The sequence below is a fragment of the Abramis brama genome (genome assembly GCF_963993115.1).
Source record: "Abramis brama genome assembly, chromosome: 5".
NCBI classification, from domain to species: Eukaryota; Metazoa; Chordata; class Actinopteri; order Cypriniformes; family Leuciscidae; genus Abramis; species Abramis brama.
Window position 1 is genome coordinate 15,713,247 of NC_139967.1, and position 24,994 is coordinate 15,738,240.

The window sequence follows — 24,994 nt, forward strand, 5'->3', positions numbered from 1 at the left end:
CGAGAGGCTTTCTGCTGATATGTCACCAGTATCGGCATTGTTTGTCTCTGCGCATTCTAAACAGGCTGTCACTCAGTGCAGTTACACTGTTATGCCACTAGGTGGCGGCAAGGGACTGTCTTTGAGTCATTAAAATCTTCATTCAACGTAAATGTAAAAAAATGCGGATTCATTCAAAGATAAATGTAATGAAACAAGCTGTTAATTATTTTAATATTTAATTTGAACTTTGAGCTCCACTTTACAAGGCTCAGCTGAGCAGCAATGCGTCGCATGGGTAACGCTGAAGCTGATGCATCACCTCATAGAGATCAATGGCATTGATTCATTGTATTAACCAGCTCTGACGCCATTCATTAGAAACTTTTGTCTCATACTATTTTTCATCTACTATATAGTAGGGAAGTATGCGATTTTGGACGCAGCTTATGACTTGATATGAAGAACAGATATTTTGTTTACATCCGCTTTTCAGCTTCCGATCTGCTGCGTGAGATCAAGTGAGGCACTTCCTCTGGCACGATAATCTTAATAACATTTTGAAGTGTGTGATGTGCCACGATTTTCAAATCTTGTAGTGTGAGCATGTTTAAGATTTGAGGGAAGAAAATCTGCAAAGATTTTCCTTAAGTGTGTGCTGCAACCTCTGGTCTCAGGGCAAGCAGTTGTCACCCAAAGCTATGTATATCCCTGGAGACCAGAATGTAGGGGTAGACATTCTGTAGAGGTAGGGGCTGAGGCCTGGGGAATGGAGACTCTACCCCGAGACGGAGGAGTTTATCTGGAGGAAGTTTGGCCAAGCTGAAGTGGATCTATTTGCGTCTCGAGAGACAACTCACTGTCCGCTGTGGTTCTCCCTCACGCATCCCTCGCTTTCGCCCCAATTGCTCCCCCATGCTTTCAACCTCGATTGCACTGCTCCCAGGAGTTCTAGAGAGGGTTCGCCAGGACGGGATCAGTCTACTCTTGGTAGCCCCATTCTGACCAGACAGAGTCTGGTTCTCGGACCTCATAGCGCTCCTAGCAGGCCCTCCATGGGAGATTCCAGTCAGAAGGGACCTTCTGTCACAAGCAGGGGGTTTGATATTTAACCCTTGACCCGGGCTCCGAGGGTTTAGCCTGAGGTTGTTGAGACCATCCTAAACTCTAGAGCTCCCCTCCACGAGTAAACTGTACACCTTAAAGTGAAGAGAATTCACTTTATGGTGCTGAGAGCATCAGTTGGATCCAGTTAACTGCCCAGTGGCTTCAGTGCTGGAGTTCCTTCAAGATAATTTCTCTGGGGGTCTTTCCTCATCCACGCTTAAGGTTAATGTGGCGGCCATAGCTGCCTTCCATGCACCATTAAGCGGAGGACCATTGGGGAGACACCACTTGGTTGTTCGTTTCCTTGTGCTCTGAGGATGAGGGCTGCGGCTCATGCCAGGGTTCCAACTTGGCTCGAACACACTGAGTCTGTGTCAAAGAAGTTCCTTACACTAATGGTGGCTTTCATACTTCCAATAACATCCCTTAAGAGAGTGGAGGACTTACAAGCCCTGTCAGTCTCTCCTTCCTGTTTGAAGTTTGCTCCTGAGAGCTAAAGCCATTCTCTACCCTAGACCGGGTTATGTGCCCAAAGTGCAGACTAATTTGGCATGGTCTATTGTTCTCCAGGCCTCCCATCCTCCACATGTGTTGGCGGATTAAGAGATGCTACACCTTGTGTGCCTGGTTACGGCTCTGGAGGCCTATGTGCATAGGTCCTCCCTATGGAGGAATTCTGACCAGCTGTTAGTGTGTCTTCGGTCTCCCAAGAAAGGGTCCCAAGCGTCAAAGCACACCATCAGCAAATGGATTGTCAAAGCAATCTCTATACAGCGCATGAGGCACACAACATGCCTTCGCCTTTGATGATCAGGGTACACTCTACGAGGAGTGTCGCATCCTCAAAGGCTCTATTGTCAGGGTTTGCCTTCAATAGGTCTGTGATGCTGCGGGTTGGGCCTCCCCACACACATTTTTAAGATTCTGTAGTCTGGACCTTCCTTCCACACCAGGTTCTCGAGTGCTCTTTTCCTGAGTTGTGCCCGGACAGGGCAGGCATTAATCACTGTGGCGCTGTGGGTATTTAGTTCCCCCAAAGTGTCGTTATATTATGCAGCACAAGTTCCCTCGAAAGGGAACGTCTCAGGTTACGAATGTAACCATTGTTCCCTGAGAACAGAACGAGATACTGCGTCCCTTTGCCACACCACCTGAATACTTGAGAGCGACTTGCTTCAGCCTATCAGAAGCTGATGCTGTTGTGTGCCGGCTTACCTTTGTAGCTTCCGTGGTGCGCCTTCACACACTTCATCACAACGCAATGCCAATCAGGATTGGACTAGTTTCACACATGCTTCAGACGCTGTCACGCTAGAGGTGCTCCCCAAAGCGTCGTTATACGATGCGGTGTCTTGTTCCCTTCTCAGGGAACAATGGTTACATTCGTAACCTGAGATGTTATATTTATGAGATGAAAAGTCAAAATTATGACATGCTAAGTCATAATTATGACATACTGTACTGTCATATTTATGAGATGTCAAATTATGACATACTAAAGTTATATTTATGACATGAAAAGTTAAAATTGACTTGCTGTCATAATTTTGACAGACCAAGTCATAATTATGAGATAAAAAGTCAAATTATGACATGCTAAGTCATAATTATGAGATTTAAAAAAATATGACAAAAAGTTCAATTATCAAGCGTAGCGTTAGTTCTGGCAGGTCATGTTAGTCAAGCTCACATCAGCTGACTCTCAGCTGATCCACATCTGCCTATAGGAATACGACACCTATCACTGTATACATATATAAGCTCCTTCAGCATTATCAGCAGCTATCGCGTTTCTCAGGAGATAATTACCCTCATCCATCCCCAGCTCCTCCTCTCACCCAGTCAGGATTTGGCATTCTGATTCCCCTTGAATCAGAATAAATTCTCGAATTATGTTGTACTTTAAAATCTTGAATTAAATATATTTGCATACATTCATGTTGGTTCTGTTCTGTTTACCCCAAGGGGGGTTATTGCTGCTCACCCTGCTCTTATCCATGCTAGGCTGCATGGATGCGCAGGGAGTTCTCGCCCAGAACGGAACCATACCGCCAATCCAAACTGTATGCTAATTGCCAATCGTATTTGACGATAGTGGTCCTGACAGAAATTGGATAAATTGAAATTGTTACATATTATGACTTCTGTCAATTATGATTATTTTTTAATGTGGTGGAAATGGGCTTCTATAAATATTTATATACATACTGTACACATTATACAACAACTTGCAGCTTGGAATTCTGTGTCCCACAATGCAATGCGGCTATAGCTTGATTTTCCACTTTGATGGATAAACAGGAACTTAGTGTTAACCTCACTTTTTCCAGTTTATTAATTTATCTTACATTCTTGACAAATGTTAAATGTTTACAAAATTTGGATGCCATTTGTTGAAATAAACATGCAACAATAATGTAAATTCTGCTTTTGTTTTTTAAATAGTAGGCAGTATATAGTATATACTGCGCTGCCCTCGGCAAGTAGCTAGTTTTCCATTCCACTGCAGCAACGCTATTGCATAAATGCATCTGATTAGAAAATGCAATCCAATGTGCACCTATGAAAAAGATCTGAGCTGTACAGAACAATGTGTGCTCGCTTCGATCCGGTAATGGACAGAAGTCTGCCAACAGACTTATTGATATTAATATTGAGGACTTATAAACTCACTGCTGAGCTTTGCACACAGATTTTCTGATGTATTTGGCAATGCAGAGATTTATCAAAATCAATCGATGGGTTATGTAAGAATGCTTAACAGGGCAGTTGTTTGCCCCCAAGCTGCTAGTTGATAAGCTCTCATGCTGATCATGACATGTGCTTGAGGGCTAATGCTGATGCAACCATACATAAGTTCTTGTGTATACATTGCATTAAGGTGCAAATAAGCAAAATATTCAAACATATTTATAAGAAAATGCTGAAATATGAGAATAACACTAAGACGACCTTGTGTTCTGTGATGAATCAAGAGTGGGATAATAATGAGATCTGTAGGGAGGTGTCTTAAATCAGCTCTGTTCCGAAGCATCTGAGCAGATGTTTAACCTGAACTCAACAGGACATGTTTCCATAACCTCCTGCCTCTCAGTACATGACCTGACTACACCAGATTTGGAAGGGGCAGCAGCAAACTACAATTAATTACAACTTTATTAGATTAGATTAGGGTCCTTTTAGGGATGCAGTATTTCTGTTCTGTGTGAGATTAATTGGCACTTGACACATAAAAGAAGCATTATGTCAGTCTTTTGCACTTCTCTGCAGTAGGCATTCCCTCTCTCATTCAGGATTGAATTCCATTCGTAATCTCTTTCCTACGGTGGAGGTCTTTGTTCCTGCAACCAAGGGAAGGATGGTTCAATTAATCAGACTGACAGCCTCTCTGTCTATTTATCAGCCCCATTCTGTTTTCCTAGAGAATATTTCTTGTGTTTCATGTTTCCATTGGCTCAGAGAGGAGTTAGCACTGCTAGTTTTCCCTCACACCAAAGCATTTTAATCTCCTATTCTAGGAAACACCATTGTTTTAGCTCTTGCTTAATTGTGGAAAAATGTTTTTCAGTGTCAAAATTTGTTCTCTCATCCCAGTTTATAATGTTAGGGTCTTCTATTACCCTGAAAGGGCTTATATTCGGTACAGCATTTCACTTATTAACTATTCACACACACACACACAAAAAAAAAAAAAAAAACTTGAAATATTGATTTGATTTGAAATTGTTTTTTAATAATTTACTTGTATATTACCTTAAAGCTTAGACTAAAAAACAAATAGCCAATTACAATGTAGCCTACAAAATAATTAGCACCAATATTGCAGTATTAATACACATTTAGTTAACAAAATGAAACCCTAAACATTACAGTGCTATAAAAGTGTCCAGACTTAATAGCAGGTGCTGGCTATTTTCAGACAGTTCACGTTAGCGAGTAGTCTACGGCTCATAATAAACACCACTGTAACATGACCTCTAACTTAAGTAAATGCTTTTAATAAACATTTAGTTAACAAAACAACACCATGCAAGTTTTAATGCTAGTAAAAGTATGAGCACAAGGAGGGAGGGAGGTGTGACCATGACCATGTCTGCTGAACACACCGCCATTTCTTGACTCCACCCCATGTCAAAAAAAGTGCCATGAAGTGAAAAGCACAGAAAAGTGAAGCATAAAGGGAAAAAGGTATCGCAAACTCGTGCTTGTCTGAAACTCAGAATAAAAAGAGCGTTGCAAATTAACTGGTAGATGTGACCATGGAATATATCTTTTGCAAAATCATTGCTGCAAAAAATCTGGTGCAGAAGTAAAATAGGATCAAATTTCTTAAGTTTCTTTTACATCTGTTATTGATTTTTGGAATTAATTATATCTTTATTTTTGAACTACTTAATGTACATAATTTAACATCATTACATCGTTATTTTAAGAACTGAAATATTTGACATTTAAAAGTTGTGTCTGATATGCTGTGAGCATCAGTGAATAGTAGGAAATAGGTGTGTTCGACTTGAAGCGGCATATGGAGCTGTCTCGCTCTCGCTGTACTTTGTTGTCATACACCAATCGGTCTGTGCAGCGGCGCTTCAAGCCGGACACACCTATGGAGTGCAACAGTGCCCGCAGCCTTTTTCATTCTTTTTTTTCATTCATTTTTCCCATAGGGATTTTAAAATCTTTGTTAAAGAGTTATAAGCCATGAACCAAGCCAATCAGACAAAAGGTGAATCACAACACTACAAACCTTGATTTGAAGCAAAAACAGTTACTGTCTGTTAAATAAAGCAACATGCAACATATCATCAGGGTTTCTCTGCTCATTCTGGACTGAAGCACATGCTCTAATCTTCAGCACAATGGTGACCCACAAAACAGACCATACAGAAACACTTTAAATCCCAACAGAACATTAAACACTAATTTTTCTATGGCTGCTTTAACTGTGTGTCTCTGATACATATTTGTTATTGTAGAAATCCAAGAAAAACTCAGATCAGATGATCTTGGTCACTTTTAGTGATGATAGTCATCATGTAATGGCCTGATTTATTGATACCACCTGAAGTCTAATATTTGATTAAGTTGTTACATTTTAGTTGTTAATTTTGCATGCCAATATTGGTGCAGAAAATCCTGCTGTGTGGTGATACTCTGAATGATTTTATGAAGTCATTATACAGAAAATGTTTTGACAGAATCATATAGATTCACACAGACATCAAGAATCAGCATATGAATCGCAACAATGGTAACAATGAAAAAAAATCTGCCAGTCATTTGACCGTTTTATCATTTATTTATTTTTTTACAGTGGACTTAAAAGTGGAAATAAAATATCTACCTTTGGATTGGACTTTAAGCTCTGTAACCTTGCAGATCTTTTTTATGCTCATAGCTACAGAAACATTACACTGACTAAAGTTGAAAAAGTGAAATAGCATAATAGGACCCCTTTAAACATGATGATTTTAAAAAAAATAAGCTGAAATAATGCTGAACTTCAGCAGAACCAAATACCATGTATTAACAACCTCGTAGGTGTGTCTTTAATGTTTATAAGTTATCGTTCAAATTGACAACCTTTCATTGGCTGATTTTTCTGTTTGCTTTAAGCAACGTAGCGATATGGTGTATGTCTGGGGCGGAACTATTAGCATGATGTGGAGGTAGTGTTTGGGGAAACTTGCTTGAAAACAGTCGTTATTTTTTGCACAGTTGAGTTTTGTCAGTGGGAATGAAGCTGAATGAAAATAGACTGATGCTTCAGGGGATGACAGCTTCCAATCAGCTTATGATGATGGATGGAAAGATGGAGTCACATCCAGCCACATGTCGAATGGGTCAGTGACTGTATGGATGAACAAATGGATGGACAGCTGACAGACCAGAGGAGACATGAACTCCTGGCACATGTGAGGAACAGTGAGTAGTGTTGCTGTAGGATTTAAGATAATGTGATAGCGCTGGTGGAATGGATGTGTGGGTGAGGAAGGAAATTTCACCCCTGATAAATGAAGATGAATGTTTGCCCATGGGCCTGGGTCACTGATGCATGAAGCAATCCACCGAACAGCGAGAACAGCATTCGCCAGATCTCCAATGAGCGTTAGATACAGACTTACTGTACACACCATCTCGTCCTTTAACATACATTCAAATTCTCTGTTTCGATACATTTTACACACAAATTCCACAATGAGTCAAATTTCCATTTGATTTTAATTAAAACCCCTAGAAGTTGTTGTGTTGTCACAATTGGTGAATGTCAAACCAGATGACTAGTTTAGACGTGAAATGACTACATCGCCAATAAGGCTATTACAAAATTTTGCCCCCTCAAAGGAGAAGGATAGCAAAAACCTGCATTTGTGCTCCTAATAACAGCTCTGTAATTTAAATAAAGTGGAGAGTTAAAATAGTATATAAGGAGAGAAAGAGACTCCTTAGCCTTTTTCTAGATTCTGCTGCTAGACATAATTTCACACCTCTCAATGTAATGATAACCTTTAACAGCAGGAAGACAAGCCTCTGATGGACAGAGCTATTTCACTACTCACTGCAGGGGGGGTTTCTCACTGAGGCATCAGAAAAAATAGCAGTAGGTCAGGATGCTCTCTTTGACACACCTGTAGAGGGTTGGAGCGGATTCTCCTGCTAACACAGGAGAATACATCAATATGTTACTAAATATGCGATTTCAAATGAAAAGTTTAAACCCACTCTCTGAGTTTGCATGTTTTGATGATGTCCACATATTCTTGTTCACAGTATATTAGCTTTGTTTTGGCTCCTAAAGCAAATTAAACTAATTTTAAAATATCTACCTGTCAAGTGAGTGTTTAAGACACCTGTTTAATTTTGAAGAAAATCCCTGTATTTTCTGTCAAGTTGACATAGAGACAACTGATCATCTTTTCTTGTGTGCAGTCAGATATTTTCTGGGAAAACATGTCTTATTGGTTGGAGACAAAAATTCATTCACTGTCCACTTTTGCTAAGAAACATTATGTTTGGAATGTTGTTAAATGGTTAAAAATGAATTTCTCATTAATTTAATCTTTTAATCTAATTCTCATTTAATTAATCTTAATTCATAAGTGCAAATGTATGAAGACGAAACCTTATTTTTCTGTATTCAAAAGAGACTTTATTTACTTTCCATCAATGAAATGTATGAAAATTAAAATGGCCCAGAAATTTGTTGGAATAATAAGAGACCTTGGTTTATTAGAAGATTGAACAGACCCCTCCTTATTTTTATTTATATAGAAAAAACAAGTAATAAAAACTCGGTGAGTGTTTTAGCGCAATTTTCTCACCTCATGGGATCACAACACTAAGAGATAGTAAATCTTTTCATGGTTTTTTTTTGTGCGTTCCCGAGATTAGACCTTCCTTAACATAATGCCGAAAACCCGAAGTCTCTAGGTGGTCTGGTTGAGGAGTAGATAGAAGTGCAAGATTGGTGCGCACAGACGCACAGAACAGAAATCATGAGTTAACAAGCGCAATTTCGGGGGAAAATTGCGCTAAAAACAAAAGCCGACGGGCGTGCAGATCTCAGGGTGTCCCACATCCACATTCAGCTCTGGTGTGTGGATTATGGTCAAAACAAATATCATGCAGTTATTTTTTACGCTTGACTACATAGTCGTCATAAAAAACTATGGATTCACAATACAACTAATTAACGGAAGTGGCTAACCAGAAATCGAACACATTATTTTTTTAAAATGGCGGCACCCACTCTTACGTGTCAAATAAGGTGGATAGCTAAACATAACTCCACCCATTAGGTCCACAGAGGTGGAGCTGGACTAGGTCAAGCTCCACCCATTTAGTCCAGATAGGGTGAGCTGGACGTCATTTGGCTCTGCAGTCAGTAAGCACCACTTGGAATATTCCAGAATGTAATACAGTTGAATCAACAGCATGCAGTTTATTACCACATGAAATACTTTCAACTCAAGGAAAAACATGTGTACATGTATAACATTACTGAATAATTTATGCAAGTGCTTTAACTAAAATAAGACCCTCATATTTCTATTTCATTTACACATTGATTTAGACTATTGTGAATGCATTGTCAAAAAGAACAGATCTGTTCACTTACAATATAATAAGCATGCTATTGTGTGATTTAAAAATCCTACAATGTCACAGTGGTCACATTCCACCAAATGTCAGAACAATATCCAATCAATAATTATAATTTTTGGGGGTATATTTTTTGCTGAAAGCCACACTATTTACAGAAATCTCCAGTTCATATTGAATTTAGCTTAGATGAAAAACGAGGCTTTGAGGGAAAGACTTAGAGTCTTTACTGTGGAAAGAACTGTATAAAGTTCCTAGGTCATGTAACTTTCAAAACTATTTCATAGTTTTTGTCTACTGAAAGATTTTTTTTTCCAGAAACACATTTTGTCAGCTGAACAATCAGTCTGTTGTTAAACAATAGGACAATCCATTTAACTCACTGTATTTCTGTCCCTCACAGCCTTGTTTTCATTCCTTTCAAAAATGAAACATTGCGCTAACCTGATTAAGGTATATTCCCACGGGACGTTCTGTAAAGCATGTATGAGTTAGCAAGAGTGACCAAGGGCGGCAGAGCTCTCCAGCTATGTGACATGATTGCGAGTGCGTTCAACTGTACGCAAATGAGCAGTGATGCGACACGGCCACTACCAATACGAATACAGACATTTTTCCACCACCTTTTTACAGAAGAAGCTTCTCAGAGAAATGCTATTAGCAACCAACAATCAGTTGCAGATGCAGCAACCTCCATTGATTTAATCAGTGTCATAGTGAACGCTCTGTTAGGATGTTGAGGTGCTGTTGTGTAGTCTTCAACAAAGAAGAGGCATTCAGGGCCAATGACAATTTGTTGGTGATGTGAACACCCATTAACCTAAGGCTGCCTGTTATCTCCTCCACCACATTGTTGATGTGCTGCGAGTAATGAACTGCTCGAGACCATAGATCTAAAGTAAACAATCATCTCTTTTTTACTAGCATTAATAGAGAAGTTGTTCTAGCACCAGGTTGCAAGCTGTCTCACCTCTTCCTTTGGCTGAGCCCCTCAACAGAGGCGTTGTATGCAGATTTAATGATTGCTCTGATATTTGGTGATGCACTCATGGTGTTATGTATGCCTGTGGATCCTTACTGCCTCAAAGCTATTGCTCCAGAGGTCTATCTGAGACAGAGTTACCTGCTTAAGTGCAGCTAGTTTGTTAGGGTCTGGGGAAAGACTGTGATCAATGCAGAGATGAAGTAAACATAAGCAATTATTTGACAAATGAGATTTTGTTGTCTTGGTAACAAAGTGCAATAAGGATGACAAATGTAATGCCATCGTTCATGGAGCTGTAGTGTCTGAAGGTGTGTATTTGAAAGTATATTGTGGAAACTGGAAAAGCGATCTTAATGTTTGCTGTGACCAGTTTCTCAAAACTCCACTGGAGTAAATGCAATAGGGTGCAAATGAAAAACCATTAAATGTGAGGTGTTGCACAGAATTCTAGTGCATTTAACAGTATTTTACTGTAAAATTAAATGAAAGGTTAGATCTATTTCAGTTTTTCCTCATATATACAGTAGTAAGTGAACTTAATGTTAACCAATTAACAGGTTTTAACTGTGGCATGTTTTTAGTCTGTTATATGTAAAATTTGTAGAGGCATAACCTGTTTTAAAAAAGATTCTGAATCGAATTGGTGCCTTAGTTGTTAAAACGTGCTCTGAGGCACACGGAAATGATTTAATTATCCATTACTGACTTTTTCTATTCAGCTACTTCAGGCTTATAAATCACAAACATGTCCCCATAGGTCAGCTGTGTACTCAATATGCATATGAAATTTTGAAAAGAACTAACAGTGTCTGAATCACTTTCCTGCTGTGTTTGAGTGATGTGCGTTGAATTTAAACAGATTGTAAATTCTGTCATGAATTACTCAACCTCATGTCATTCCAAACTTGTATAATTTTTTTTCCCTTCACACAATGAAAATCATTCTTAGAAACATTCTTCAAGTGTGTGTGTGTGTGTTTCACACAATCCACAGAAGAGAAAATGTCATACATGTTTGGGTACATTGTACATCAGTACATTGTCACTCTTGGGGGAATATCCCTTTAAGGTTGACTGGTTGGAGTCACACACATTCAAAAAGAAAACACACACACACACACACAGAGTTGGGTCACCTCCACAGTCACAGGGTCATCAATAACTGACACTTCAGTAATTGGCCGTCACTATACTCTTTGTAGAGGAGATGAAGTGCTTGTTCGATATGATCACATTCCATTTACTCTCCAGTTTCAACAGCAAAATTATTTCATAGTTCACACAGAACCACACCACACACAAGACATAAGCATAGCACCATTAGTTTATTCATCAGTTCTGAAGACATTTTGAAGGATTATATGTTCTGTTATTTAAGCTCGCTGAAGTGCTCCAATTCTTTATTCCACCGCCACCACCTCTCAAGCTCACACACTCTAAATGTGCCATCATTTCATGGTTGCTTGGGGGATGAAAATGAAAACATTATTGACATTAGGCTGAACCAATCCTCCCACTTCCACAGATAAGTTCATTAGTCCATACCAGACACAGATGGAAAATGCTACTGAAAGAAAGGTGGATTGTTCAAATGACAGGCGTTAGATTAATGGCCTGTGCTCTATATGTTCTGGAATTCAGAACACACGTTGCGTTGCATATGAATCCACAAGGTGCCCTTCACATGCAACGTTTCAGTGTTTACAGAACTGCAAACACTGTTCCGGTTATGGCAGTGCATGCAGCGCATTGTCACTTCTCTTCACTATAAGGGCAAGACACTAAGCAGTTATCACCATGATTGGATTTGCTTTTATCATGCTATCATACTCAAACAGTTGTGATGTTCATGTGATGCCAGCAATAATGCAATATCTCTCTTTCTCAGATAACAGTGTTTCGAATGGGATCAGAGGGACACCAGGACATTGATCTGGCTATTTTAACAGCTCTTCTGAAAGGTAATATTTGTAAATTTGTGGATACTCATATGCATCTGTGGGGATCCATTCGTATATCATTTCATTTTAAACTGAATTTTGCAGAGAAAAAAGCGAATTAAGAGGTAAACAAAAATACTGTATAAAATTCAACCAAAGCTAAAATAGTTTAGAGTAGATAATTGTTACAATGTGTCTCCCTTATTAATGTAAAAAAAAAAGTAAAATTGCAATGTGCAAGTACATAACTACTCCAGTAATGATTATGACTTTTTGATGTACAGTACATAAATACGTAATAGCAGTGGTTTATTTTGACTCAGACCGAGACAATATTCAAAGGCCCTCTTATCTTAGCTGATATGTAACTCTGGTACCTCTGTTGAAATAAAACAACTCAAAAAATATGATGTCAGTTTAGTGCTGTACATCTTTATTGTTTGTGTTTTTTTTAATTATAAGAAATTTTAACTAATGTTACAAGATATTGGGGCCCCCCTGGATGTTTGTTGAGGCCCTCTAGTAGGGGTGCAGTTTGGAGGGGATTGGGTGAGGTAACCCTTGCCTTCTAGCAGTAGTTAAGAAACCACTGTGTTGTAGAATGTACAACTCAGTTTTATACGATATGTAACAAGGTGCCTGCTCTGTCTCTCTATCCAACAATTGGTCAATGGATTGAAAATGTTTGAAGACCCCTGGTTTAAATAATGATTGATGGTTGTAAAAGAATGATGAAGGCCATCTGAAACATCTTTATGTAAATTTCCACAAGTTGTGGAGCAGAGATCTGACTTTTTCTGATCACACACTAACTTCCCTTTTACCGCCCACTGACTTTCAGTGCCCGCAATCGCCAGGTTAACAGGACATTTGCCACTGAGAGGAGTGAACAAAATGCAAGCTCTACTGGTTATGCTTCTTAAGACCCACTTTTAAATCCCTTTCAAAAGATGGGATTCCAGTGAAGCCTTTCCTCCGAGAGCTCCATGTGTTGCTCTGAAAGCCAGCAGCATTGCTCTTGCATAATTCATAGTACTTTCCAGCGCATCTAAAGAATGATTTACTCATGCAGTTTCCAGCTCTCTCATTTTCCCTTAATGAATGTATAAGGGACATATATCAGTTGGTACATAGTCAAAGAACAGATATTATGTTGTATTTTTGAGTTCGCACAAGCAGTTAATGCCATTATACAAAGGGACAGTTTCACTGTTCTGAAAGGGAACTAACAGTGACCCCTATTACATATATGTTAGTGTAGTCCAATGTTACATATTTTATTCTATTTCTTTTTTCAATTTATTGAAGTTTTCTGTGAGAGTTGGAGCTGATAGCCTCATGGGCAGCGCTCCGACATAGCACAACTGCGCCTCCGGCAACCCGAGTTTGATTCCAGGCTTGAGGTCATTTGGCGATCCCGTTTCTCTCTCTCTACCCTGTGCTTTCCTGTCTGATCTCTACACTGTCCTATCCAATAAAGCCGTTGAAAAAGTTTTCTGTGAGATACCAATTTAGGCCATATTTATATCCCTGACACGAGCATTGATTTTAAAATGTATGATTCTTGTTACCTTAAATTTCTTTATAGCAAACTAAGCCAATCATTTGATTGCTGATTTAGAGAGTGTATGATATGCTAATTACTGAAAACATGCAAGTTTATCTAGTATCATGCTTTTATCAGTAGCTCAGTATTAGCCATGCCATAAGAGGTTAGTTTTGAGGTGACATTTTTTTCTTCAGATCTGGCAAAATGGCATGCACACATGGTGTGAGAAGGCAAGTCTCAAGGTTTATTGTGATGTAGTGTGAAATTAAAGCGAAAAAATAAAGCTAACCTCTGATAAAGTTCAAAGCAGCAGAAAACAGCAATTAAAGCTCATCCTCGGAGACTTAATTAAACATAATTATGTGACCAATCTCTGCTGATACAGCGCCTTCCTGTTGCTGAGGACTTGTTTCACCAGCGTCAATATAGTAACTCAATACAGCATGAAATACAAAAGCATAAATTGCCCCATATGGACACTTTCAGGTATTACAGGCCTCTATGTCTGTATTTTAGGTTTAACAGCTCATAAATGGAGTCAGGCAGGATATTTTCTGGCACTTAACTGAGATTATGCAAATATGGTTTAATACATGGCGACACCTAGACAAGCCACGGAGGTGTCTATTTAATAGACTGTGTCTGGAGAGATTACCCTCATAAAAGTAAATGAAGAAGCACCAGGCCAGAGTAAGTAAAGACAAATGTCCTGCTGCTCAGGGGGAAGGTTTATTAGCTTGAAGCAGGAGCGGAGCAAAGTGCCAGAGACCCTGGAGAGTGCTTTCCTCTGTGATTTATCTCTAGAATCAGCTTTTTAAACTGGCATAACGGTATGCATTGTAATGATGCGAGAGCCGGAAATTCCTCAGGATTCTCCACTGTGAGAAGCACTTGTAAATCAATGGGAGTTGAGATTGTTTAAGCATACCAATGATTTTAAAGACATTAGCCTGAAAAATTGGTAATTTTTAATAGGCACAATTCATCCATCATTTTATACGTTCTCGTTAGCATATTCCCAGGCCTTTTTTTAAGCTGGTTTTATTGAATTTACATTAATTATGTGCCATTTTGCTTGTCTTTCCAGGGGCCAATGCATCAGCTCCAGATCAGCTGAGCCTGGCTTTGGCCTGGAACAGAGTTGACATTGCTCGGAGCCAGATCTTCATTTACGGACAGCAGTGGCCTGTAGGCAATATCCTCCACTCACACAAACTTCATACCTCTGAGTGCTTGTAATTCATTTAGGTATAGATACAGAGATACTTTATTGATTGCACAAGGGGACGAGAAGCACTTCTGTGTACCTCTGACTCTAATTAAACACGGTAGCTGCATTTCAAACAGATTAAAATTCATGAAATCGATTAATTGCTGTGCACCTATATGTCTGTTTTATTATGTGCTTGGGTACTATGTGTCCTGGACCTATAAGCTTTATTTATGTATGGTCAGGTGGGCTCTCTAGAGCAATCTATGCTGGACGCACTGGTTCTGGACAGAGTGGACTTTGTGAAGCTGTTGATTGAGAACGGAGTGAGCATGCACCGTTTCCTGACACTGTCCAGACTTGAAGAGCTCTATAATACGGTAATGTAGCTTTCTGTACATCAAAGAAACCTGAAAAAATGTATCACGGTTTCCACAAAATATTAAGCAGCACAACTGTTTTCAAGCACCAAATCAGCATTATAGGCTATATATTTTTTTATAATTTTTGAAGGATCATGTGACGCCGAAGACTAGAGTAATGGCTGCTGAATATTCAGCTTTGCCATAACAGGAATAAATTATACATTTTAAAACATATTTGAATAGAAAACTGTTATTTAAAATTTTAATAATATTTCACAGTATTACTATTTTTATAGTGCTTTTGATATATATATATATATCAGTTGATATATATATATATATATATCAGTTACTTCAATTACCTTTGAACGGAAGTATATATATATAAGAAGCACCAGGCCAGAGTAAGTAAAGACAAATGTCCTGCTGCTCAGGGGGAAGGTTTATTAGCTTGAAGCAGGAGCGGAGCAAAGTGCCAGAGACCCTGGAGAGTGCTTTCCTCTGTGATTTATCTCTAGAATCAGCTTTTTAAACTGGCATAATGGTATGCATTGTAATGATGCGAGAGCCGGAAATTCCTCAGGATTCTCCACTGTGAGAAGCACTTGTAAATCAATGGGAGTTGAGATTGTTTAAGCATACCAATGATTTTAAAGACATTAGCCTGAAAAATTGGTAATTTTTAATAGGCACAATTCATCCATCATTTTATACGTTCTTGTTAGCATATTCCCAGGCCTTTTTTTTAAGCTGGTTTTATTGAATTTACTGGTTTTATTGAATTTGTAATTTTATTGAATTTACATTAATTATGTGCCATTTTGCTTGTCACATTTTGTGCCATTTTGCAGTTCAATATGGCACCAAACCCTGATATATATATATATATATATATATATATATATATATAAGGGTGGCTCAAAAAAACTTTTTTCTCTTTTCTTCCAATTTGAACCCTGCATTTTGGTCTACCACCAGTTTAAGTTATCACATAAAAAAATTGGCTAAATTAAATGATATTTAGGGGTTGCACAAGACAAAAGAAAAATCACCTATATCACTTGATTAGTGGCATATAAATATATTTGCTGAAATGTCAATCTTTATGTTGTTTATTCCTTAAACTTAACATGGAGCTACATAAAGGACATATAAGCATAAACTGCAACTTATTTGGTACATATTATAGAGAATTACCATTTTAATAGTGAATATTATTACACAACAATCTTATACTAATGTATTTCTACAAGTCTGTTCAATTTGCTAATTCAGATGGAGAATTGGCAAGACCTTTGACAACTGTGCTTTTGTTTGAGTCAGGATAGCTTTCTCTGTGGCGTTTAACCACCTGTAGTAATAATTGTTTCTGTTCTTCTGATTTGGTTAATATAGCATTAAAGCATTCAATTCCTGTATCAACTTGATGCCCCTTTCTGCAGTGTCATTCAGAACTTTTAGGGATTGAACTATCTTCTCTTCACATGTGAATTCCTCATTTTCCGTGTTTGTAAGAACGACTCTGGTAGGCCAAGAATTGTGAAGAATGAATTTGTATTCATTGTCACAAAATTGCTGAGGGTCTTCTGTTCATAGTTCCCATTAGCATCAAGTCGGTGAGGTGGATCATCTGATCCTTCTTTCTCTCGCTTGTTCCTCACTTATATATATACCAGATTGCAGGGACAAGCAATGTAATAATCTGACACGGCTTTGCCATTTAACATTATTTAAGTGAAAATTCTCAAAACTTCAAGGGGTTTGTGCAACCTCTAAATCATCTTCAATTTAGCTGAAATTTTAACCCTATTCCTTTTGTCTTTATGGTCCATGTTTGCAAGGTTCAAATCATAGAATTTATCACTTTTTTTTTTTTTTGCCTATTTTTATGGGCCACCCTAATATATACAGTGAGGAAAATAAGTATTTGAACACCCTGCTATTTTGCAAGTTCTCCCACTTAGAAATCATGGAGGGGTCTGAAATTGTCATCGTAGGTGCATGTCCACTGTGAGAGACATAATCTAAAAAAAAAAATCCAGAAATCACAATATATGATTTTTTAACTATTTATTTGTATGATACAGCTGCAAATAAGTATTTGAACACCTGAGAAAATCAATGTTAATATTTGGTACAGTAGCCTTTGTTTGCAATTACAGAGGTCAAACGTTTCCTGTAGTTTTTCACCAGGTTTGCACACACTGCAGGAGGGATTTTGGCCCACTCCTCCACACAGATCTTCTCTAGATCAGTCAGGTTTCTGGCCTGTCGCTGAGAAACACGGAGTTTGAGCTCCCTCCAAAGATTCTCTATTGGGTTTAGGTCTGGAGACTGGCTAGGCCACGCCAGAACCTTGATATGCTTCTTACAGAGCCACTCCTTGGTTATCCTGTCTGTGTGCTTCGGGTCATTGTCATGTTGGAAGACCCAGCCTCGACCCATCTTCAATGCTCTAACTGAAGGAAGGAGGTTGTTCCCCAAAATCTCGCAATACATGGCCCCGGTCATCCTCTCCTTAATACAGTGCAGTCGCCCTGTCCCATGTGCAGAAAAACACCCCCAACGCATGATGCTACCACCCCCATGCTTCACAGTAGGGATGGTGTTCTTGGGATGGTACTCATCATTCTTCTTCCTCCAAACACGTTTAGTGGAATTATGACCAAAAAGTTCTATTTTGGTCTCATCTGACCACATGACTTTCTCCCATGACTCCTCTGGATCATCCAAATGGTCATTGGCAAACTTAAGACGGGCCTTGACATGTGCTGGTTTAAGCAGGGGAACCTTCCGTGCCATGCATGATTTCAAACCATGACGTCTTAGTGTATTACCAACAGTAACCTTGGAAACGGTGGTCCCAGCTCTTTTCAGGTCATTGACCAGCTCCTCCCGTGTAGTTCTGGGCTGATTTCTCACCTTTCTTAGGATCATTGAGACCCCACGAGGTGAGATCTTGCATGGAGCCCCAGTCCGAGGGAGATTGACAGTCATGTTTAGCTTCTTCCATTTTCTAATGATTGCTCCAACAGTGGACCTTTTTTCACCAAGCTGCTTGGCAATTTCCCCGTACCCTTTCCAGCCTTGTGGAGGTGTACAATTTTGTCTCTAGTGTCTTTGGACAGCTCTTTTGTCTTGGCCATGTTAGTAGTTGGATTCTTACTGATTGTATGGGGTGGACAGGTGTCTTTATGCAACTAACGACCTCAAACAGGTGCATCTAATTTAGGATAATAAATGGAGTGGAGGTGGACATTTTAAAGGAAGACTAACAGGTCTTTGAGGGTCAGAATTCTAGCTGATAGACAGGTGTTCAAATACTTATTTGCAGCTGTATCATACAAATAAATAGTTAAAAAATCATATATTGTGATTTCTGGATTTTTTTTTTTAGATTATGTCTCTCACAGTGGACATGCACCTACGATGACAATTTCAGACCCCTCCATGATTTCCAAGTGGGAGAACTTGCAAAATAGCAGGGTGTTCAAATACTTATTTTCCTCACTGTATGTATATATATATATATATATATATATATATATATATATATATATATATATATATATATTCTTCCGTTCAAAGGTAATTGAAGTAACTGATTATTGAAGGTTAAATTTGTGTCTGTTTGTCTTAAACAGAGGCATGGTCCATCCAACACCTTGTACCACCTTGTCAGAGATGTGAAAAAGGTAAGAATTCACTGTGCATGCGTCTGTGTGTGCGTGTGTTTCTGTATGCATGTGTGTGAGTGGATTTTAGAGAGAGTGTGTGTAAGTTGTAGATTAGTGTTAGATTTCTGTTGCATATTCAGCAAAGGTGTCTTTCCTGCTTCTTAGCCTAACAGAGAGATTGGGTGAATTAGTTGCTTATTTTGTTTCTGTCTGTCCTCTGCTTTTTTCAGTGATTTTCAGACTATAAAACAGTCAGAACAACTGGTTTGTTACTTCTTAGGTCGCTTGAGTCGTGTATAGTTTGTTTTTCTTCATTACTATTCATAAGTGCATTTCCGAGACATAATGGGGTGCATGGTTACTTTCTTTTTGCACTCTCGTGATTTTCGTGGTCTTGCAGTGACATTTGTGCATATACTGCAATTTCCACTTAGAAAATAGAAAAGAATCAATGCAGGTACCATAAGGTTTTAATTTAGTCTTCTCTTTGTATACTATACTTTGAAGGCTCAAATCTTCTGCTTGTCACTGGAGACTAACATGTTAAAATGTCTTTTGATTTCACATGTCTTTACAAATGAAATGCAGCATCATATTGTGCATATTGTGGTATTTGCTGAGGTTGAAGTAATTAGCCCAGCTTAGAAGATCCATGGTGGCTCTGTGTTGATAATTACAGAACCAGAGCAGAGCCTAGTTATCATAGCCTGAAGGATGGATGTGGGATGTCATTTTGCTAAGAGAGATTTGGCCCATAGATCTAATGAAAGGAAGAATCTTAGGACTTCATGTTCTTTTCATGTTGTTAAGTAAAAATCTCGACACCCTGATAAGGAGTCTCTAATTGGAAAAGCTCACTAATGTCGCATAAACCTGAAGACGAGTTACATTATTAAATTAACAGCTGAGGAATTGCTTCTTATCACTTTCCCCTGGTCTTTCTTTGTCCCGCCCATTATTAGACTCCATTCTCTCTTTATTTTAATCACTTTCTCTCTCTTACACTCTGTCTGACTCTCTATTGGTTTTTTTGTTGTTGTTGGGGTTTTTTGGGGGAGGGGGGGGGGAGGGGGGTGGTAGAGAGGCTTATTGTTTTCACGGTCAGTTCAATATGGCACCAAACCCTGATTCTAGACTTGCTTGGTCTCAGTGGGATGTTTGTCCCTTTAATATGATTCTGTCTCACTGACCTTGTGTGTTCTTTCCAAGCAAGAATATCCAGGGTTCAGTTGGATCTACCTCAAGGTGAATCAGACAATCTTCTTCAATTATCTTGATTCCTTCTAGCAATATGTCAGTGTGTTTGTGGAGTGAGAGTGGATGGGTGTGTATGTAGTTGAGTACGTGTTTCGTGTCTGACTTTACCGTTTGCCATTTTCATAGCCATAACTGTTAGCATGGGTTCAGTGTTGCCATTAATAACCTTTTTGTTTACAGGGTAACCTGCCCCCTGACTACCGCATCAGCCTGATTGACATCGGATTGGTAATTGAATACCTCATGGGCGGAGCCTATCGCTGCAATTACACCAGGAAGAGATTTCGGACCCTCTATCACAACCTTTTTGGACCCAAAAGAGTATGTTATTGACCCTTTAAAAAATGGCATGTAGCTCTAAATCAGCATCATACCAAACTAAGATTTCAAGAACGAAGTAATTTAAAGTTGCTATGTTACTTAAATATAATCGTTATGATATAAGAATACATTTGTAATGTGAGAATAAAATAGTCATAAAAATAGGAGATTAAAGGTATGGGATTTAATATGTAATATGCGGACAAGTGCCGCTTATACTAAAACAAAACAACAACATAAAGTCCAGGCCTGGTCCTCTCTCGTCTTGCACTGCTTTCTCTCCTGCTTTTATCCTTCCGGAACTCCTCCATGTGACTCGAGACCGGTGTGGCGCACAGGTGATGCTCATTAGCACTTGCGCCACCAGCCTCACAGGTGAAAAACCAGTGAAAAACATTGCAATTTTCTTGGCCGTGTGACCTGCCGATACTGATTTTGCCGATACCGATTTTTCCCAATTCCGATTTTCTATCAAAGAACTATAATTGACAGCATATACAAATAAAAAAATCTACTTTTCTTCAATGCAAAAAAGCGCTTTGTTCAGGTGTCTGAGGTCTAGGATGGGCCTGAGGCCGCCATCCTTCTTTGGAACGAGGAAGTAGCGACTGTAAAAGCCCGACTCGCTTTGTGAAAGGGGAACTGGTTCAACAGCTCCCTTTTCTAACAATTTCGACACTTCGGTGCAAAGAATGTGATCCACGTCCCTTCTCACTGTCGTCTCGACCACAGCTAAAAAGCATGGAGGTCTGCGAGCAAACTGTAGCGAGTAGCCTCGTTTTATTATGTTCAACACCCATTCTGATATACCAAGGATAGCCTCCCACGCCTTGGCCCGCATAGCTAGGGGTTGAATGAAGACTGGAGACGGGCCGTGTGAGATAGGGACCTGGCCGTCCAGCCATCTTGTGCATTTAACGCTGTGTGAACAGCGCTCATGTGCAGGGGCGCACGCTTTACAGGGGGCGTACCCTTTATCACATCTCCAGCGCGAACTGGGGGGAGAACTGAAACTGTGGAAACAGTTTTCATGTGTAGGGGTGTGTACTTTCACAGTGGGCACACAATCTACATTTATTACCTCTCCCGCACTGGCTGGGGGGAGAGTTGATACCGTGTTGGCAGTGTTTATGTGTAGGGGTGCGCACTTCATAGTGGGCACACAAACTGCATTCATTACACTTCCAGCGTGAGCTGGGGGAAAGCTTGAAACTGTGGGAACAGTGCTTATGTGCAGGGGTGCATACTTTATAGTGAGCACACGACCTACATTCATTGAATTCTCAGCGTGAGCTGGAGAAATATGTACTGTGGGAACAGTGCTTGTGTATAGGGGTGCGTACTTTATAGTGGGCATGTGACCTACATATGACACAGACAGAAAAGAGCTCTTTTCGTGCTTTATTTGTGTCGCCGTAAAAACAGTGTTTGTTTGCAGGTGTGAGTGTTTTGTAACAGACCCATTTACTGCAATATCGACATTTCCAGCCGCCTGAAAAGAGGGGACTGGGAAATGTTTGAGAAGCTTTTTGGAGATTGGTCCGGCCTCGGCGGGACTCAAACTCTCCCTCTTTCTTCCTATGGCTAGGAAGGCTTGCGAGGCTCGGGGTCCAACACAATCCTGGGTCAGGGGCCCGCCTCTCAGGGAACTGCTGACGCTTTGCAGAGTGAGAGCGGTGACGGACTTCAGCCGCTGGGCGGGGCTGTGAGACCGGAGGTGCTGATTTTACCTGCTGAGGAGGTGGCGCCTTCTTGTGGTGGCTCAAAGCAGAGCTGGAACGCTTCGGGAGCAAGTGACGCATAGCCTGCAACGCTTTCTGAGCCTCAGTATAACGCTCCGCGAAACCCTTGACCGCTGGGCCGAACAGACCAGTGGTGGAGATAGGGGAGTCAAGAAAAGCAGCCCTGTCTGCCTCCTTCATGTCAGTCAAATTCAGCCAAAGGTGCCGCTCAGGCACCGTCAAGTTTGCCATGCTTCGTCCGATCGCCTGGCCTGTCGATTTTGTTGCTCGCAGGATCAGGTCTGTGGCGCTGCGCAGGTCCCTGAAAGCTTCCGTTTCAGGACCAGACTTGTCCATTGAGTGAAGAAGTTTGGCCTGGAACACCTGGAGGACAGCAATGGTGTGATGCGCCGAAGCAGCTTGGCCAGCGGCGACGTATGCGCGGCCAGCGAGAGCTGAATTGGCGTGGCAAGGCTTGGACGGATGTGACGCTTTGGCCCTCCATCCTGTAGCGGTGGGCGGGCAGAGGTTAGCGGCCACCGCTTCCTCGAGGGGAGGAATCGCCTCATAGCCTTTCTCCATTGCGCTGTCCACATTGGAGAGCACTGAGGAGAAGGAAGGCTTCAAGCGAGATGAGTGCGGTGCTTTCCATGACTTTGTCAGCTCATCATGCACTTTTGGGAAGAAGGGGGGCGGTTCTCTGCTGAGGGGCCTGTTGGCGCCCCTGCAGGAACCACTGATCTAGCATGCTGTGCGTGGACTCTTCGACGGCCCTGGTCAGCACACGGAGAAGCTCTGCATCAATGATCGTTCTCGCGCTGGCTTGTGTTGACGGGGCCGGAAACGGAACCCACCCATTCGTCACAGTTGGATGCAGCGATGGAAAGGCTGTCATCCTTCTCTTCATCCTCGTCCAATGCCCCGAAAGAGACGAGACCTGCCGCTCGCAGAGAGGGGCGCTGGTCTGTCTGCGTGAACAGGACCGGTGAGGGGTTTCCTCAGGAGAAAGCGATGCATGCAGGGACTGGGCCGGCTTGTGCTCACTTGTCTCCGTCCGCTCTGGCATCCTCTGTGAACGCCGCTTCTTTTTGCACGGCTCGAGCAAAGGGAGAGAGAGAGCGGGAAGCGCGGGGTCGTTGTCGGCGAAAACAGCCAGTCAAGCCTGCAGGGTGGTGAGATCCATCATGTCGCACTCAGGGCAGCCGCCCTTGGCGAGTGCAGCTTCCGTGTGGTCACAGCCCAGACAGGAAGTGCAGAGGATGTGACGGTCTCCACCGACGAGAGGGCCTCTGCACGAGGCGCAGGTAGTGTGAGGCATTTGAAACAACGCCTCAGAAATTTCTCTTTTAGAAACAGTGTGATGCAGTGGCGAACACACTTGTGCGTTTAAAGGATATGGCATGCCGGATGGCACAGCAGAACAGTGGGCTCAGAACTGCGATGCAGCTGCTTGTTCCTCTGAAGGTTTTTCGACGGCGGCGAGAAGGCTTCTATCCGGAGATTAAATCTGAAGTTCCTAGGCGAAGAATGGGTGCTTATATAGCCATAAGCCAAGCCCATTCTGGCGGGCTCTGACATGCCAGGGCGCAAAGTGCCCTGATTGGTTCGCGTGTCTGAGCCGCCTCGCCATAGGTTCGTGCAGTTGCTCTGCGTTTTAAAAATTTGGCTTCAATGTTCTCTAGAAAAGGAGTTTTCCCATAGCGTAAGCTAGCAATACGAGAGACCTCTCGAAAGGGAACTAACTTTAATCATAAAATAAACAAACAACAAAACGAAAGGAGCAGCAGCTGCCGACTGCGGCATGTAAGCATAATAAATACAGCAACGTAAAATGTCCCAGCCTCTCGGCCCTGCCCGGCTTCTTACCACAGTAATGAACTTTACATTAGCTCACCCATGAACACGATTTCTGCCTTAGTCCCGTCGGATTGCTTTCCATCAACTGTGGAGGTGAATATGACCATGCTCATTCACAGCGTTATCAAGCTACGCCTATTCTTATTGTTTTGCGACCTCTAGCGGTGAAACTTAAATATTGTGCCTTTAAGTGTGTAGTATTCTATGAATAAAGTAGAAATATTTAAAGAAAAAATTATAATTTTCACTTTTGACTGTATTTTGTTTAATGTTATTCTCAAAACTTTAATATTTTCTCATACATTTTTTTTAAAATGAAATTCTTAAAATATGCATATTATGAAAGTCTTTTTTATATATTTGCTTAAATTGTAACATCTTTGTTGTTAAGTGATGACCCATTTAAACAGGCAATCACTTCTGCTATCTAAATAACACTATAATAAAGTGTTATTGCTTTTCAAACACAAGATTATTCTCTCAGGTTCGCATTAATGAAAAAAAAATCCAGTGTAATTTAATGTGTTGAGTTTCTATCAGCATGACTCACCTGGGGGAAAAAAAATATTTCCCATCTGAGCTACCACAGAGATGGCATATGGAACTAGCACAAGCTAGATACTCGGTGCAGAGCAAATTTCCATATAGCGGCACTTCAGAGTAAACAGGCATCAAGACAAATTCTCAAGCCACTGACACCTGGATGATATCTAATTTTCTCACACATTTTTAACTCCTCTGAAGGCTCAGGCATCTAAACCACAAATCTCAGCCCTCTGACGCACAACAGATTTCAGAGTGCAACTTGGGTTACTGAGAGTACATGAAACATCGCTGCTCCATCATGCCAATGTCACATGAGCATCCTATCTGTAGTTTGCCAGTACATGATGTCTGAGAGTGTGTATTCATGAATCTTTGCA

General features: G+C 40.6%; 1 protein-coding gene across 6 annotated transcripts in view; it reads left to right on the top strand.

Annotated features, from left to right (window-relative positions):
- Window positions 1-24,994, top strand: part of trpm3 (transient receptor potential cation channel, subfamily M, member 3) — a 137,507-nt gene that overhangs the window by 91,777 nt on the left and 20,736 nt on the right. For 3 of the 6 annotated variants that reach the window (XM_084115390.1, XM_084115392.1, XM_084115391.1), the window contains exons 9-14: window positions 12,063-12,135; window positions 14,751-14,851; window positions 15,119-15,253; window positions 18,883-18,933; window positions 20,125-20,160; window positions 20,353-20,493. In XM_084115390.1, coding sequence (XP_083971516.1) covers window positions 12,063-12,135; window positions 14,751-14,851; window positions 15,119-15,253; window positions 18,883-18,933; window positions 20,125-20,160; window positions 20,353-20,493 — 537 coding nt within the window. The remainder of the gene's footprint in view (window positions 1-12,062; window positions 12,136-14,750; window positions 14,852-15,118; window positions 15,254-18,882; window positions 18,934-20,124; window positions 20,161-20,352; window positions 20,494-24,994) is intronic. The other 3 variants (XM_084115386.1, XM_084115387.1, XM_084115388.1) reach the window with 1 other exon arrangement.